This window comes from Scomber scombrus, chromosome 8 (assembly GCF_963691925.1).
Source record: "Scomber scombrus chromosome 8, fScoSco1.1, whole genome shotgun sequence".
NCBI classification, from domain to species: domain Eukaryota; kingdom Metazoa; phylum Chordata; class Actinopteri; order Scombriformes; family Scombridae; genus Scomber; species Scomber scombrus.
The window spans coordinates 5,335,223-5,347,470 of NC_084977.1; the positions used below are offsets into that span (position 1 = coordinate 5,335,223).

A 12,248-nucleotide genomic window follows, 5' to 3' on the forward strand; every position below is an offset into this window, starting at 1 on the left:
TTACCAGTTTTTACAGTACGTTAATAATCATTAGTTGCAGTCATTGCCCCTTGTGATGTCATTCAGGGTCATCTCAGCTTGAGCTTGAAGATGATGAAAACAGCAGTAAACTGGGTGTGTGGAGTTTGAAAGCCTTGCGCTTTAACTAGGTGGGGAGGGGCAAAGAATGGATGCATACTTGCATTATGGGAAATGTAGGCCCTAATATTGTAAGGCCTTGACCCTATACTAATAACTACTCTGTACTGATTCTAACCATGTCCTCCTTTAAAGTAGTTCCACAGCTTTATAAAAGTACAATATTAAATTAAATCTTATATTATATTGTTACTGTATATGGTAAATTCTGTCTGAAGGCATGTAAGCTTTTATGTAAATATTGTTATATGTTAAAAATGAGACATGGTGTTCATACGTACAGACTTGTCTGCTGTCCTCACCTGTTCGTACTTCTCGAGCTCTGTGTGGTAGATCTGTCTGATCTGGGTCAGCTTGGCCCTGTAGTCGGAGTGTTCGGCAGAGTTATCCGCTCCCGCTCCTCCCGAGGCCGCCGCCGCAGCCGCCGCCGCCGCCGATCCTCCGCCTTTCTCCGGACCGGACACACCCTCCGCCAGCAGCATGTTGTCCAACCGCATGAGCTGGGGATCTGGGGGCTCCTCCTCCTGGGCGCCGCGGATACTCAGCACTGCAATGACAGGAAAAGGTCAAGAGGTCAGTCATAAAAGGTCACACCTACAGCGGGTGAGATGCACCGTAACGAGCTGTCAGAGGCTGCGGAGAGGCCGACGACGCTGAGCTGCATCCAAACATCCACCACAGGCTCAGAGTGAGTGATGCAGTAGGTTGTAGAAACAGGCAGGAACTAAACTGATTTCTTTATCTTTCATTACATCAAAGTGTCTTCAGGCTTTGGTGTAAAAAAAAAAAGAAGTATTAAATAAAGATTGTGTCTCTGAATATAAACATTCTTTCACCAAAAGACACAAAACTCTCTATAAGGATGCTCCACCTTCCTCCACTCTGATATCCACACAGTTGATTCTCTTGATCCAGCATCCACCCTCCTATATAAACTGGATGCCTGATTTAATGAGCAACCCTAGTCTTGAGAAGAAAATGTACTGGAGAGATTATAAGGCATCATTTTTATATTAATATATATATATATTATCTCTCTCTCATCCTGTCTTACTGCTGCTGAGATCATTCTCATTTAGCTCCAGTTTACTTTTTAATGTATATCGACACTCTACAAACCCTGTGTCTTATATTATTTTCCATCACTATATCATTGTTGTTTTTTTTTATCATTTAAATATATGTATATATAATTTTGTTTTTTAATTTTGGGTGACATATGATGTGATGTGCTCTTGAGCATGTTTTGAAGTTAATTTAAAAAAAGAAATAGTCGAAAAGTACAACTACAATATGATTTTTTAAGTATACACGTAGATATGATTGGTTGGCATACAGCAGACTGAGGGGGAAAATAGAAAGGAAAAAGGAGAGAGAGAGAATGACACATAATAAAAGTTTCACACCTGGATTCGCACCTTTTATATGACCTGATGTGATCTGATGCAGCACTGTTCATTCACTTATAAAGAATTCTAACTGACATCTTTGCAAAGTGTTACACGGTACAATAAATGCTAATCTTCAGCTCAACAACAATAACCTGGATGGATGGATGGATACCGCTGCCTTCCACTAGAGGTCTCCCTTGCCATACTTTAGGGAGGGTCGGATCCCACCTTCCATTTTCTGAGGTGAAAACACTCACAGGCTCTGACTCTTCTTCCTCCATCTGAGAAGCATCCATTTCAATATAAAACACCGCCTCCTGGGTGGAGTGCGGTGCTGCTAGGATCCAAATTGATCCCACAGCGGTCATCGAAAGTGTATTCGCTGTGGCGCCGTCGACCGCCGAGCTAACACGAGGTGCGACTTGGTGACTTTACGCCCCCCCCGCCTGTGTCGATAGCCATTTAAAATGTTACCACTTGTCATTTGTCTCGTTGCCAGTGAATGAGAAGGGACAGGCAGGGAGCACTTCATTAATTCAGAGACAATGGGAGTGCTTGGTGCATTAACCCCAGACTGCTGTCCGGGTTGGTAGGCCTGAGCAGGGGGTCACTGGGATGAGAATGAGGCCTGCTGCAGTATCAGAGGAAGAGGAGGGGGCTCCCTCCATCAGCCCCCCCAGTCTTTAAGTGGACTGGAAATGCAAATATGGCAACTGTTGGCGAGTGGAAAGGGTCAGAGGTTCAGGCCACAGGCTCAGCAGGAGGTAGATTGAGTGTGGGAGGAGTGCTGGAGGTGGAGGAGGAGGGTGCCTCTTGGGATGGCAGGACTGTACAAACATCCTGTCTCATTACCCAGACTCCTTCATCACTCTGGTAATGTATGGACGGGCTTGGAGGGGGAAATCTCGCATGGCTTCACACCCTGCTTACCAACTGCAACCCCGTTATGACCCAATCAAACCTGCTCCATCAGAAACTCTAAACCCGCCTGTCCGCTTTAGTTAACGTACATCAGCAGAGGCCCCCGCCATTCCCCGGCTCCTGAACGCTCACCGGTATACAGAGGCACTTCTTTTCTATAGTTACCACCTCATAAATACCAGACTGAAGTGGGTGTTAAAATGTGAGCACACCACAATATCCCATGGAGAGAAATGAGCTGCTCTTTCTGGAAGTCATTTTTAGTTGGGAAACAACTCAGCAGCACGTATTTTGTAGAAAAGAACAAAAACTGACAATTCTGACTAAAGATGCACAGCGAGAAATCACATTAGGTACTCTAGTGTGGACCGATGATGAGTTGCAAGGCTCGGCATACTCGGAGAACGTCGATTTCTATATTGGGCCTATTGTTTTTGGACATCTCACCTGACCCTGTCCATTGAAAAACAGAGGAAGGGGAAAAATGTTACTAACTAATGAACAACAGCACAATCCCGAGAACACCAGCGCAAAAATATGTAAGGGAGGAAGCTCTTCTCAGATGTTTCTATCAAAAAACTGAGGCCGGATTTCTTCCCGAACTCATAAAACGTCTAGACTGTCAAATGAAAATGGAACATAAAAATTCCCAGCGTCCGCAAAACCATTCGATTCACGTCTGCCAAGTTCCAGCTTAACATTCATGAAGTGTTTATTTTACTTGGCTTAAAGCACCTCCAACATCAGTCTTACAAGAGCGACTGTTGCAAAGAAGGTCATTTCTTAGGAGATCGCTTGGAAAGGGGAAGAGGAGGGCTGCTTCTTTTAGAGGGATGGAATAAGAAAGGTCATGTGCAAATGGAAAGCAAATGACTGCACTGTGAGTTTTATACGGAGCTCTTTTGCTCACAATAAATAGGTAAACATGCTAAAAGTGTGCCTTAAACTGACAATTAACACAAATTCCGACATCATCCCCGGGCCTAGCTTGCTCACATGAGTATACCCTCGCTAATCAGGCGCGTATCACATCCTCATGCACAGCCCCAGATCCCGGCTCCATTCTTGCTGCTGATCCAGCTGTCTTGGAGAGCATCTGTCAGGAGGGACCCAGGAAGGAACAATGCATTACGCCATGTTGGCTGTGTACTATCATCCCTCATTGACAGCACATTGTCACACTTACACAGTGTCCTCTGAGCTGGGAACAGACTAAGTAGCTGCTGCCTATAATATCATCTCTTCCTGCCTCTTCTTACCATGCAAACTGACGGGAACCTGCTCCGATTGAGGTTAATGTGGATTCTTTGGTGGAGGATGCGACAATGCTCATTTTGAATTGAGGCGCCTCATCAGTGCAATCCGTGTAACGACGACAGACGTGATGGTTAAAACCTCTGTTGTCTTGAGATGGCTCTTTTTTGTTTTTTTTCCTCCACACGGAGGAACCCGCTGTGTTCGGTGGAGAAAACGTCTGACGGAAGCAAATGATGATTTATTTATTCCACCCTGAACCTAAAGCACATAATTAAAACCATGGAGGGATTATCTCAAACAAATAAAATTAATAAAGAAAAGAAAGGGATAATGTGCTTCCATAAAATTGGCTTTGCTGTGGGTCATAATTACACGACTCAGTGAGGGCCACTTTATTGGCTAATGGCAGCCTAATTGATTCATCCTAATGTTTTTCGAGCCTTGGGTCTGCTGGGCACTCCCTGTCCAATAGTGCTGGTGAACTTACTTAGCCACCCGCAGACAAACACTGAAGGTTCTCCCAGGGATAAACAATTATCTGTGTGTGTGATTTGGACCCCCCCCCCCCCCTATCCACCTCTCTCCCCACCCAGCGAACACACATTTTCTGTATGTCTCTAATGGATGCCATTTCCCTCTTGGAGGCGTTTCAAAGATGGCTTGTTGTCAGACGATGCCTTATTCCTCCCCCCCTGTTGTTGACAAGCAATTCTCACAAGGATGCATTCGCCAGGCTTTATCTCTTCACTTGATTTTGTGTGTTGAGATAAAGAAAAACATGCTCGTTTTTCGCTTTGGTGTATGATTACTAATAACATGGAAAATTTGGGTGTAATGTTAAAGGGAAATCTCAAATACATTGGGTCCGGATGCATTGGTAGCTAGTAGTTGTTTTTTTTTACAGCTTTGTGTACACACAGCAAGATAAAATGCCACAGACTGAGAAGACAAGAAAAGTAAACTGCAGTGGGAGAAACATGACATTTATTTAACCTCGCAACATCTGGCCTTTTACAAATCAAAATCGATATTTAATAAAAACCCGGGGCAATTGGCTTTTTGGAGAGGTGGATGTTTAACTGTCTGGTCGTTTATCTAGGAATATTTATTTCATTTCCGCACAGCTGAAGGAAAAAGCTTTTGCTCTTTGAGGATAAGCTTGGAATATCATGCTTGGGAGATGATTTACGTCCCTATTTGGGGGGAGAGCAGCTTGCCTAAACCCCCATCTTCTCCCCCCTCGTTGCTTGTTTTCAGCGAGCACATGTGTAACGTTCCCCATATATTAGTCATTCGAGAAGATTGGCTCGTGGCCTCATATGAAGACGGTTGCTGGTATTCAAATATTAATTGAACTACTTGCGATAGAGATACATCATTTTCAAAGCAGCTCGGAGTTTGGGGGGGTGAGTCTTAATTGAACAAAGACTAGAGAATAAACTCAGTCTCGTCTCTGAAGGGGAGTGAACCGTGGCAAAACAAAAGTGGGTTGGCAGCCTGGGGCTAGCAACATAACTAGCTTCTTTTGAGAAATGTTATCAGCTGGGAAGGACACAAGTCCCTTATAGATTGTTATATCATCCCGCCATACATGACAGGAGTTCATAAATTTGAAAAATATTAAAATTGACAGCAAATACAAGCAAGAGCCAATTCTAAAAATACACTTTTGAGTCAGTGACAATATTTGGGATTGTATCAAAAGCTTGTCAGGGGATTAAGATTTCTTCCAGGACACTGCTTGCATCTTCAAAATGATTCAGTTTTTATGGCATAACAATATCAGACTCAAAGAGTAACAGCACACCATGCTCTGCAGTCCAGATATCTTATCCTATCAGATTAACGGAGGCAAATGGCAGGCTGTCAAAAACCATTACCATATGTAATCCCCTTCTAGATTTCGAAGGCATGTCGACAGGGACTGTCGGCATGGCAGCCTGTCATGGCGAAAGGGTGATTGGGGGGAAAGCCTGATGTTTAATTAATGATGTTGGGCCGTTCTGTCACAGTTAGCAAGATGGACGGTCAAACATAAAGGCCTCTGACAGAGACTGGGTGCCTCGGTTCAAACTGGCGGACACCTTTTGGACGCTCTCCGGTCTGCACCCAGATGCTGAAATGTGATCCGCAGTGTTACGTCAGGGGGTAGCAGCACAGAGAGAGTCAGCCAAAAGTGACACGCGATACCAGTCAGGTGACAGCATGTCCAGGCAGATCAACAACTGCCTGGTCTGACATTTCTAAGAGTACTTTGATTAGAAAGGTGAAGGGCACAAGACTTTAAAGTGACAACCCGTGATGTTTACATATTAGTTTGACTGTTGTAAGGTTAACAATATGACCCAGATATAATTCAGCTTAAACACAATTATTTAAAACTTTTGCTGTGTCAGGTAGGTCTTTCCTGAAAAAACCCCTGTAGTACACAGGAAGCATTGCTTCCTGTGTTAGTAGCAGCAGAAATAGTGCTTTGTTTCCAGGGAAAAAGGAGAAGAAATGTATCGTTAGCTTTAGCAGGGACATCTATCATGGCTAAAAGCTAAAAAGTACAGTGCAGCTTCTATGGCTGTTACTTTTTACTCAAAAATTAGTAGTGTTTAAAGTGGGTAAAATAAATAAATGTTTCATCTACTGTATAATGTTCTGTTTAAACTTACAATTCACAGTGCACAGGCTGGGCTGTTGTTTTTCTCTTAGCTAACGTTAAAGGGAGAAAACTAGTGAACTATACTGAGCGAATGCCAAAAGATCTGAGAAGTAATGTGAGGAAGAATTACTGGATGTGACTCTATAGATGGATAAAAGGTGGATAAAGGTGTTGACTGTGTAAGATGAAGCTGCTGTAACGTAACGTTAGCTTACCACTCAGTAAACTAGCTGAGGCTTGTGAAGGAATGGGAACGTTGAATTCTACAATACCATTCAAGATGTGGGTTGCTTTCAAAGTAATATAAACTAATTGGATGGGATTTTTTTTTTAAAGAACGACTGCCCTAGTAGTCATCACGACTCATTTATCTAGAATATATAATTACATATATATTTATATACATATATATTTATTTATTTTCATATATGCTGCTGGGATGGTAATGCTAAACAAAGTTTTGTTGTATTTTATGTGCAATGACAATATCTATCTATCTATCTATCTATCTATCTATCTATCTATCTATCTATCATTTAATCTGGCTAGTTTGTGTAAAATATTGTATTGACAAATTTGAATTTAACTTTGATGTCTTCCTGTAGTATTGAAAAAAATTACATAATATAAACAAATCATTGCCGTGGAAATACAATAAGCACTTTTTTTTTTTTGGGATATCTCTCCATTATTTATAATGATATCTCATGTGTAGCTCAGGATCTTTTTCCAAATAGAGGCATGATGTAATCCTGCCTCAGATTTCCATCCTTAAAAAAGACTAGTGCGTCTGGTGAAAGCAAAATGCTTTTGCATAATTAACCCTTTCTGGTCGGTCTGTGGTCGACCTGTCTGCTTGAATTTACACTACAGTGACAGCTCTGGCCCTATTTGTTTGCATTGGTGCTTCAGTGGGCACACTTCATTGTGGCTTCAGCAGTTAATAAATCACAGTAGAAGCCCCCTCTCTCGACGCCAGCCTGTGCTACGGTGGTCCTGTCACAAGGCAGGCACCAGAGCTGAAGCGACAGCTACATGCTAATTCTACATCGGAATAATTCATTATACAGTCGCAAGTGTACTGGAATGGAAAGAGAACCAACATACACCAGGAGGAAGACGACAGGCTTCAAACTGTTAAATGCAGCTCCCCTTTAGTCCCCCCTGTTTGCCTTTGTAAAGACTCCTGGAAATAATATAAAATGATACTTCACTTATTAAATATGCACAAAAAGCTCTTTGGGATGTGGAAAGAATTAAATCATTTAACTGCACTGTACTTTACAAAACGCAGCCACAAAGTCATATAATTCATTTCAGGGGAAAAAGGTTAACAGACAATATCAAAGAGGTTAATGGACAATGAAGACAATTAAGAAGCAACCGAGCTCCTTAACAGTGTTGTTAAAGAGAAATCTGCCTTTATATGAAATATGGTAATCTATACCGCCACTTCCTGTAAGTCAATGCAAAAGCCAATGTAAAATGACATATCAAAAGGTAGAACGGCAGCTATTGCACTAAAGGGGAAATTAACAAAAAGATAAAGAGTCAATTAAACCGATAAGGCCTTGTGCTCTTCAGAAGGTGAAAACCAAGGGGAGCGGAGCTGACAGCCTTCACATTAAAGCGCTTTGCTGCCTTCTCATCCTTTCTGTGGCCCCTCCGCTTTGTAACCAGCACTTCAGAACTGAAAGAAGCAGCACTCTGTGTTAAGAAAGCCTGATCACACACACGCTCGCTCTCTGCAGATACCACTAATGAAGGTAATTAGAATTAGGTCCACCAAGGCCTCAGGGCCACGAATAACGATGTAGTCTTTCATACAGTGGACTTAGAATTCACATGAAAAAAATGATTTCCATAATTCAGTATTCACTTCTCTCTTACACTTTTTTAAAATAAAACTTTTCTGTATAAGAACAGAATTTGACCTAATCTCTGTTCATTCAGGAGAAAGTTTAAAAACCAGCAGCCTCAGGCTTCTCCTATGCTTTATTCTGTCTACATGATGAATCCAAAAAGTGTGTTTCACTATTTTTTATTGCATAACAGTTTCCTACCATTTTTTTGGGCTTATGACCCTTTGAAAGCGATGCAAAGCCTTCTTGAAACCATCATCATAGGTTGTATATCTCTGTAAGCTGTGAGCAGTTCAACCAGAGAGTGATTTTCCTTTCTCAGATAGTTTCATTTGAATATTTTTATCTGAAAAGGTCAAACTGTCCAGTATCTCACAAGAAGTAAATCAAAGCAGTAAATGGTTTGGGAAAAATGTTTTTTTTCTCAATTGTGAAGGTTCAGTTTTGGTCTTCTGAAGCTTTCAACCACATCTCCTGGTTTTTATCAGCTTCTGTCCACTAATGAAGCTGGTAAGATGTGGGAAAGAAACACCAGTAAGAGGAGCTTGATCCTTTAGTCAAATTTTTCTTCTTTTTTTCTACTGTTAACCATTCGGGAATATGCCCGATCTACAGTATCTTGACCTCAAAGGGCCCCACTGAACTAAAGGACAACTCTACCATCACTGTGTTAGAAAAATCCTGTTTCAATGACAGAAACTGGAAAATAATAAAGCTTGTGTTGTTGTCTGTTGCTGGATCCAGAAACATCTGTCAGTGTCCAAATGTCTTTATCAATTGTTTCTGATTTTATTGGCTATCGCAATCTGTTGATGGATGCTGGATGATGCAATACAAAGCTGCAAAAGTTTGGACCTGTCTGAACTTATTCTGGTACACTGCTCTGCTATGTGACAGACTCTCTGCTCTGGTTACTCAGTATCATACAAAGGAGAAGGTCTGGTGTTTTTTAACAAGACTAGTGCCAGCCTGAGAGTCACTTCTGCTCTGTCTTTGTCTTTTCCAAACATGCAATTTTGGGTTTCATACTATTGATTCCTACTTCCTTAACCAGTATTCTAAACTCTGATTTTCAATAACTTCCAAGATCAGTGACAAAAGTAATCTTTCATCCGTAGGTCTCTATAACACTGCTTGTGATTAAATGAAGTATAATACAAGAGGTCGGGTTGGGTTCATTTCACTGTGTGACTTCTCAGCCCGCATAAAGGATGGGTAGCAGTTAAAGAGCATCCAGACAAGTGTCCTGCGTGTCCCACATGAGATAGCAAGCGTCCAGCAGCGTGCACCAGACTGGGGCCATCCATGGCCTCGGGCAGTGTGTTGACTGGGCCTGCCATGTCATTAACAGTCGCCTTGATCTGCTCTACCTTATTAAAGCCATTCCTTCAGGAGAGCAGACGAGCATGTCACAGTGTGAAACCAGGCCAAGGAGGGAAGGTGACCACACTGCCACCCTCAGCTTGTGCAAAGGGTGAGGGAGGAGGAAGAGGAGGAGGAGGAGGAGGAGGAGAAGGGGGGGGGTTACGAGTACAGCGCAGCGGCTTTGTTGTCAGCCTCATCCCAGACCCCCTGATGTCCCTGTGATTCCCTTGTCAGTCTGTGTTAATGGAACTCACAGTGGTTATGCTCCTTCACATTCTTATCTCCTGTAGCAGGATAGTCGCACAGCCCAGCAGTGTCTGTTTAGCCTCGGCTGACCAGGAGCTGTTTGAAGACAACTGCTGTGTTGAATATTGACAATGTGTCTCCTGTTAGTAAAAAACGTGTCCGGGATGATTCCTATTTAGGAACGCAGAGACTCGACCAATCTCCATAATCATTCAGTACAAACTGGCTTTGTACTGTTTGACTAGTATGAACTGATGCAGAGAATTATTAGAGGTTAACTTCCTTTGACTGGTGTGCTCATGAGTAAGAAAGCTACAGCATAAATCCACAGGAGCATCCGATTGGGAAGCCCGGCGCCTTCCAACTCTGTCCCATTCCATCCATCTGACTACACACACTTGTGTGGTATTTTCCACAGAGCGCAGCTCTCCTACTGCCAACCAGTTTATGTAAAAGTGATTAACAGTAATTAATCCTTAATCACCATGATTAGCCAAGTCGCAGTAAATTAAGCCACATCTGGAGCAGCTGAGGGCTTGTGAGTGGCAGCAGGCATGCTGAGTGTGAATGCCACTGTTTACCGAGGTCTACCTGAGCCATCTGAAAGCAAACAGCAGAACGCTCATCTCAATTGCTTTGTGCTGTTAAGTGGTGAGTATTCAGACAGAGACCCTCCAACAGCAAAAGTCCTTTTATAGTCATGTATTAAACTTCCAGAAAATGATCTAAAATTCATACAGTCATAAAGGTCTGTGCAGTTATTCCTGATTATTATTTATGCAGCTACTCATACTGCAGAATGAGTACTGAAGTTAAGTGAATACTGAAGTTGAGCTGTTGTAGAACTGCTACAACACAAGAAGTTGTGGGTACAGTAACAGACTGAATCCTCGACACAATGTTGTAACAGGTTGGTGGACAAGCTGTGTAATGACGACACTTTCAATCTTTATGTTAAACATATTTCTGGCATTTCTCCGTTCCTTGTTATTTATCGGTTGATATATATGCCGATACTGATACATCAGTAAAAAGCCACTATTGACCCAGTTTATCATCCCTATTGATTTATTGGTTTACCCTGAACCTGAATATATATACGAGTAGACCTTATGTTCTTTGTGTGAAGACATTAAGACATTGTCTTTTGAGGATTTTTTTAATATGATGGCCCACAATATCTTTAATCCTATTCATAATCTTTTGCCACATCAAAATGCAAATTGCATATAAAAAAATAATGCAAAATTATTTTTAGTCTCTGTCATGATACCAAAGTGATAGTTGTTAAGCAGGAAGCATGAAGTCATGGTGCTGCAGTAACTGAAAGTAAAAGTATCCTTCATTTTTGCCGTGCTATTTCCTATTTAATAAATAGTTCACGTGTAATAAGGTTTAATTACAACATATAACTACTATAGAACATTCAGGTGCATGACTTTAGCTGATAATATGATGTGTTCAAGTGTTCTATGAATACATAAATGATCTCTGAACACTTCTATTTCATTTACAAATTTTAGGGGAATCTGTGCTGACTAAAAAAGCCTTCCAAGAAACACAGAAACTGACCTTCAACATCTACAGTAAACAGACACCAGAGCAGATTCCCCACATTCACAAGGACGCACACACACACACACACACACACACATTACACACACACACACACACACACAGAGCCTCTGCGCCCTGTGTGTACCCGCGCTGCATCGTTGATTGGCTGAGTTGCCTGAAGATGTCTCGGTGCGGCGGCGCCTCTCTGTAGCTTTTTTTTTTTTTTTCCTGCCAGATAAATGATGCAGGAGGACTGGTTGTGTGCCGCGGAACTGGTTCCATCACAGCGGGTGTGCTGTGTCTCTTAGCCCAATGTTTCTCTTGTGCCCCCCCCTGGAGAGTTTCCTCCCTGCGCCCCCAGTCTCTCCCTGTTACACAGCTCCAGATTAATTACACACTTTAATGAGCTGAATTATTAATGGGGCTCTTACTTGGCAGTTTAAGGAAATGCAGAGGAGAAGACAGCGTCGAGCATCGGGATTCGGGGCTCTCATTAAAACATCACACGACGCCTTTGGGACCGGTGTTATTTAGCCGGAGAAATAATATGATTTGGTATTTTACATATCAGGAACAGTGAAGCTGCTTTGAGTATGAATCCACAGCGAGAGATAGATAGAGAGAAGAGCCCTGCAGAGGCTCGTGCACAACATTATGTCATTATGATTGCAGGCCCAAGGAAAATAAAAGGCTATCTAATGCAGCCACTAGAAAAGGTTTCCTCTCTTGATTGTTCAGCACAGATGGGAGCAATATTATCTGAAATGAGGTGGACCAAAGCAGGAAGTGAAATGAATGAAGTGAAAGGTAATTTCTTGGTGAATATGTCTCATTTGCTTCTCCTCAAAAGGGAAACGTTCT

General features: G+C 42.2%; 1 protein-coding gene across 3 annotated transcripts in view; it reads right to left on the reverse strand.

Moving 5' to 3' along the window:
• Positions 1–12,248, reverse strand: part of LOC133984321 (pre-B-cell leukemia transcription factor 1) — a 59,024-nt gene that overhangs the window by 12,534 nt on the left and 34,242 nt on the right. For all 3 annotated transcript variants that reach the window (XM_062423540.1, XM_062423537.1, XM_062423541.1), the window contains exon 3: positions 441–685. In XM_062423540.1, the coding sequence (XP_062279524.1) occupies positions 441–685 (245 nt within the window). The remainder of the gene's footprint in view (positions 1–440; positions 686–12,248) is intronic.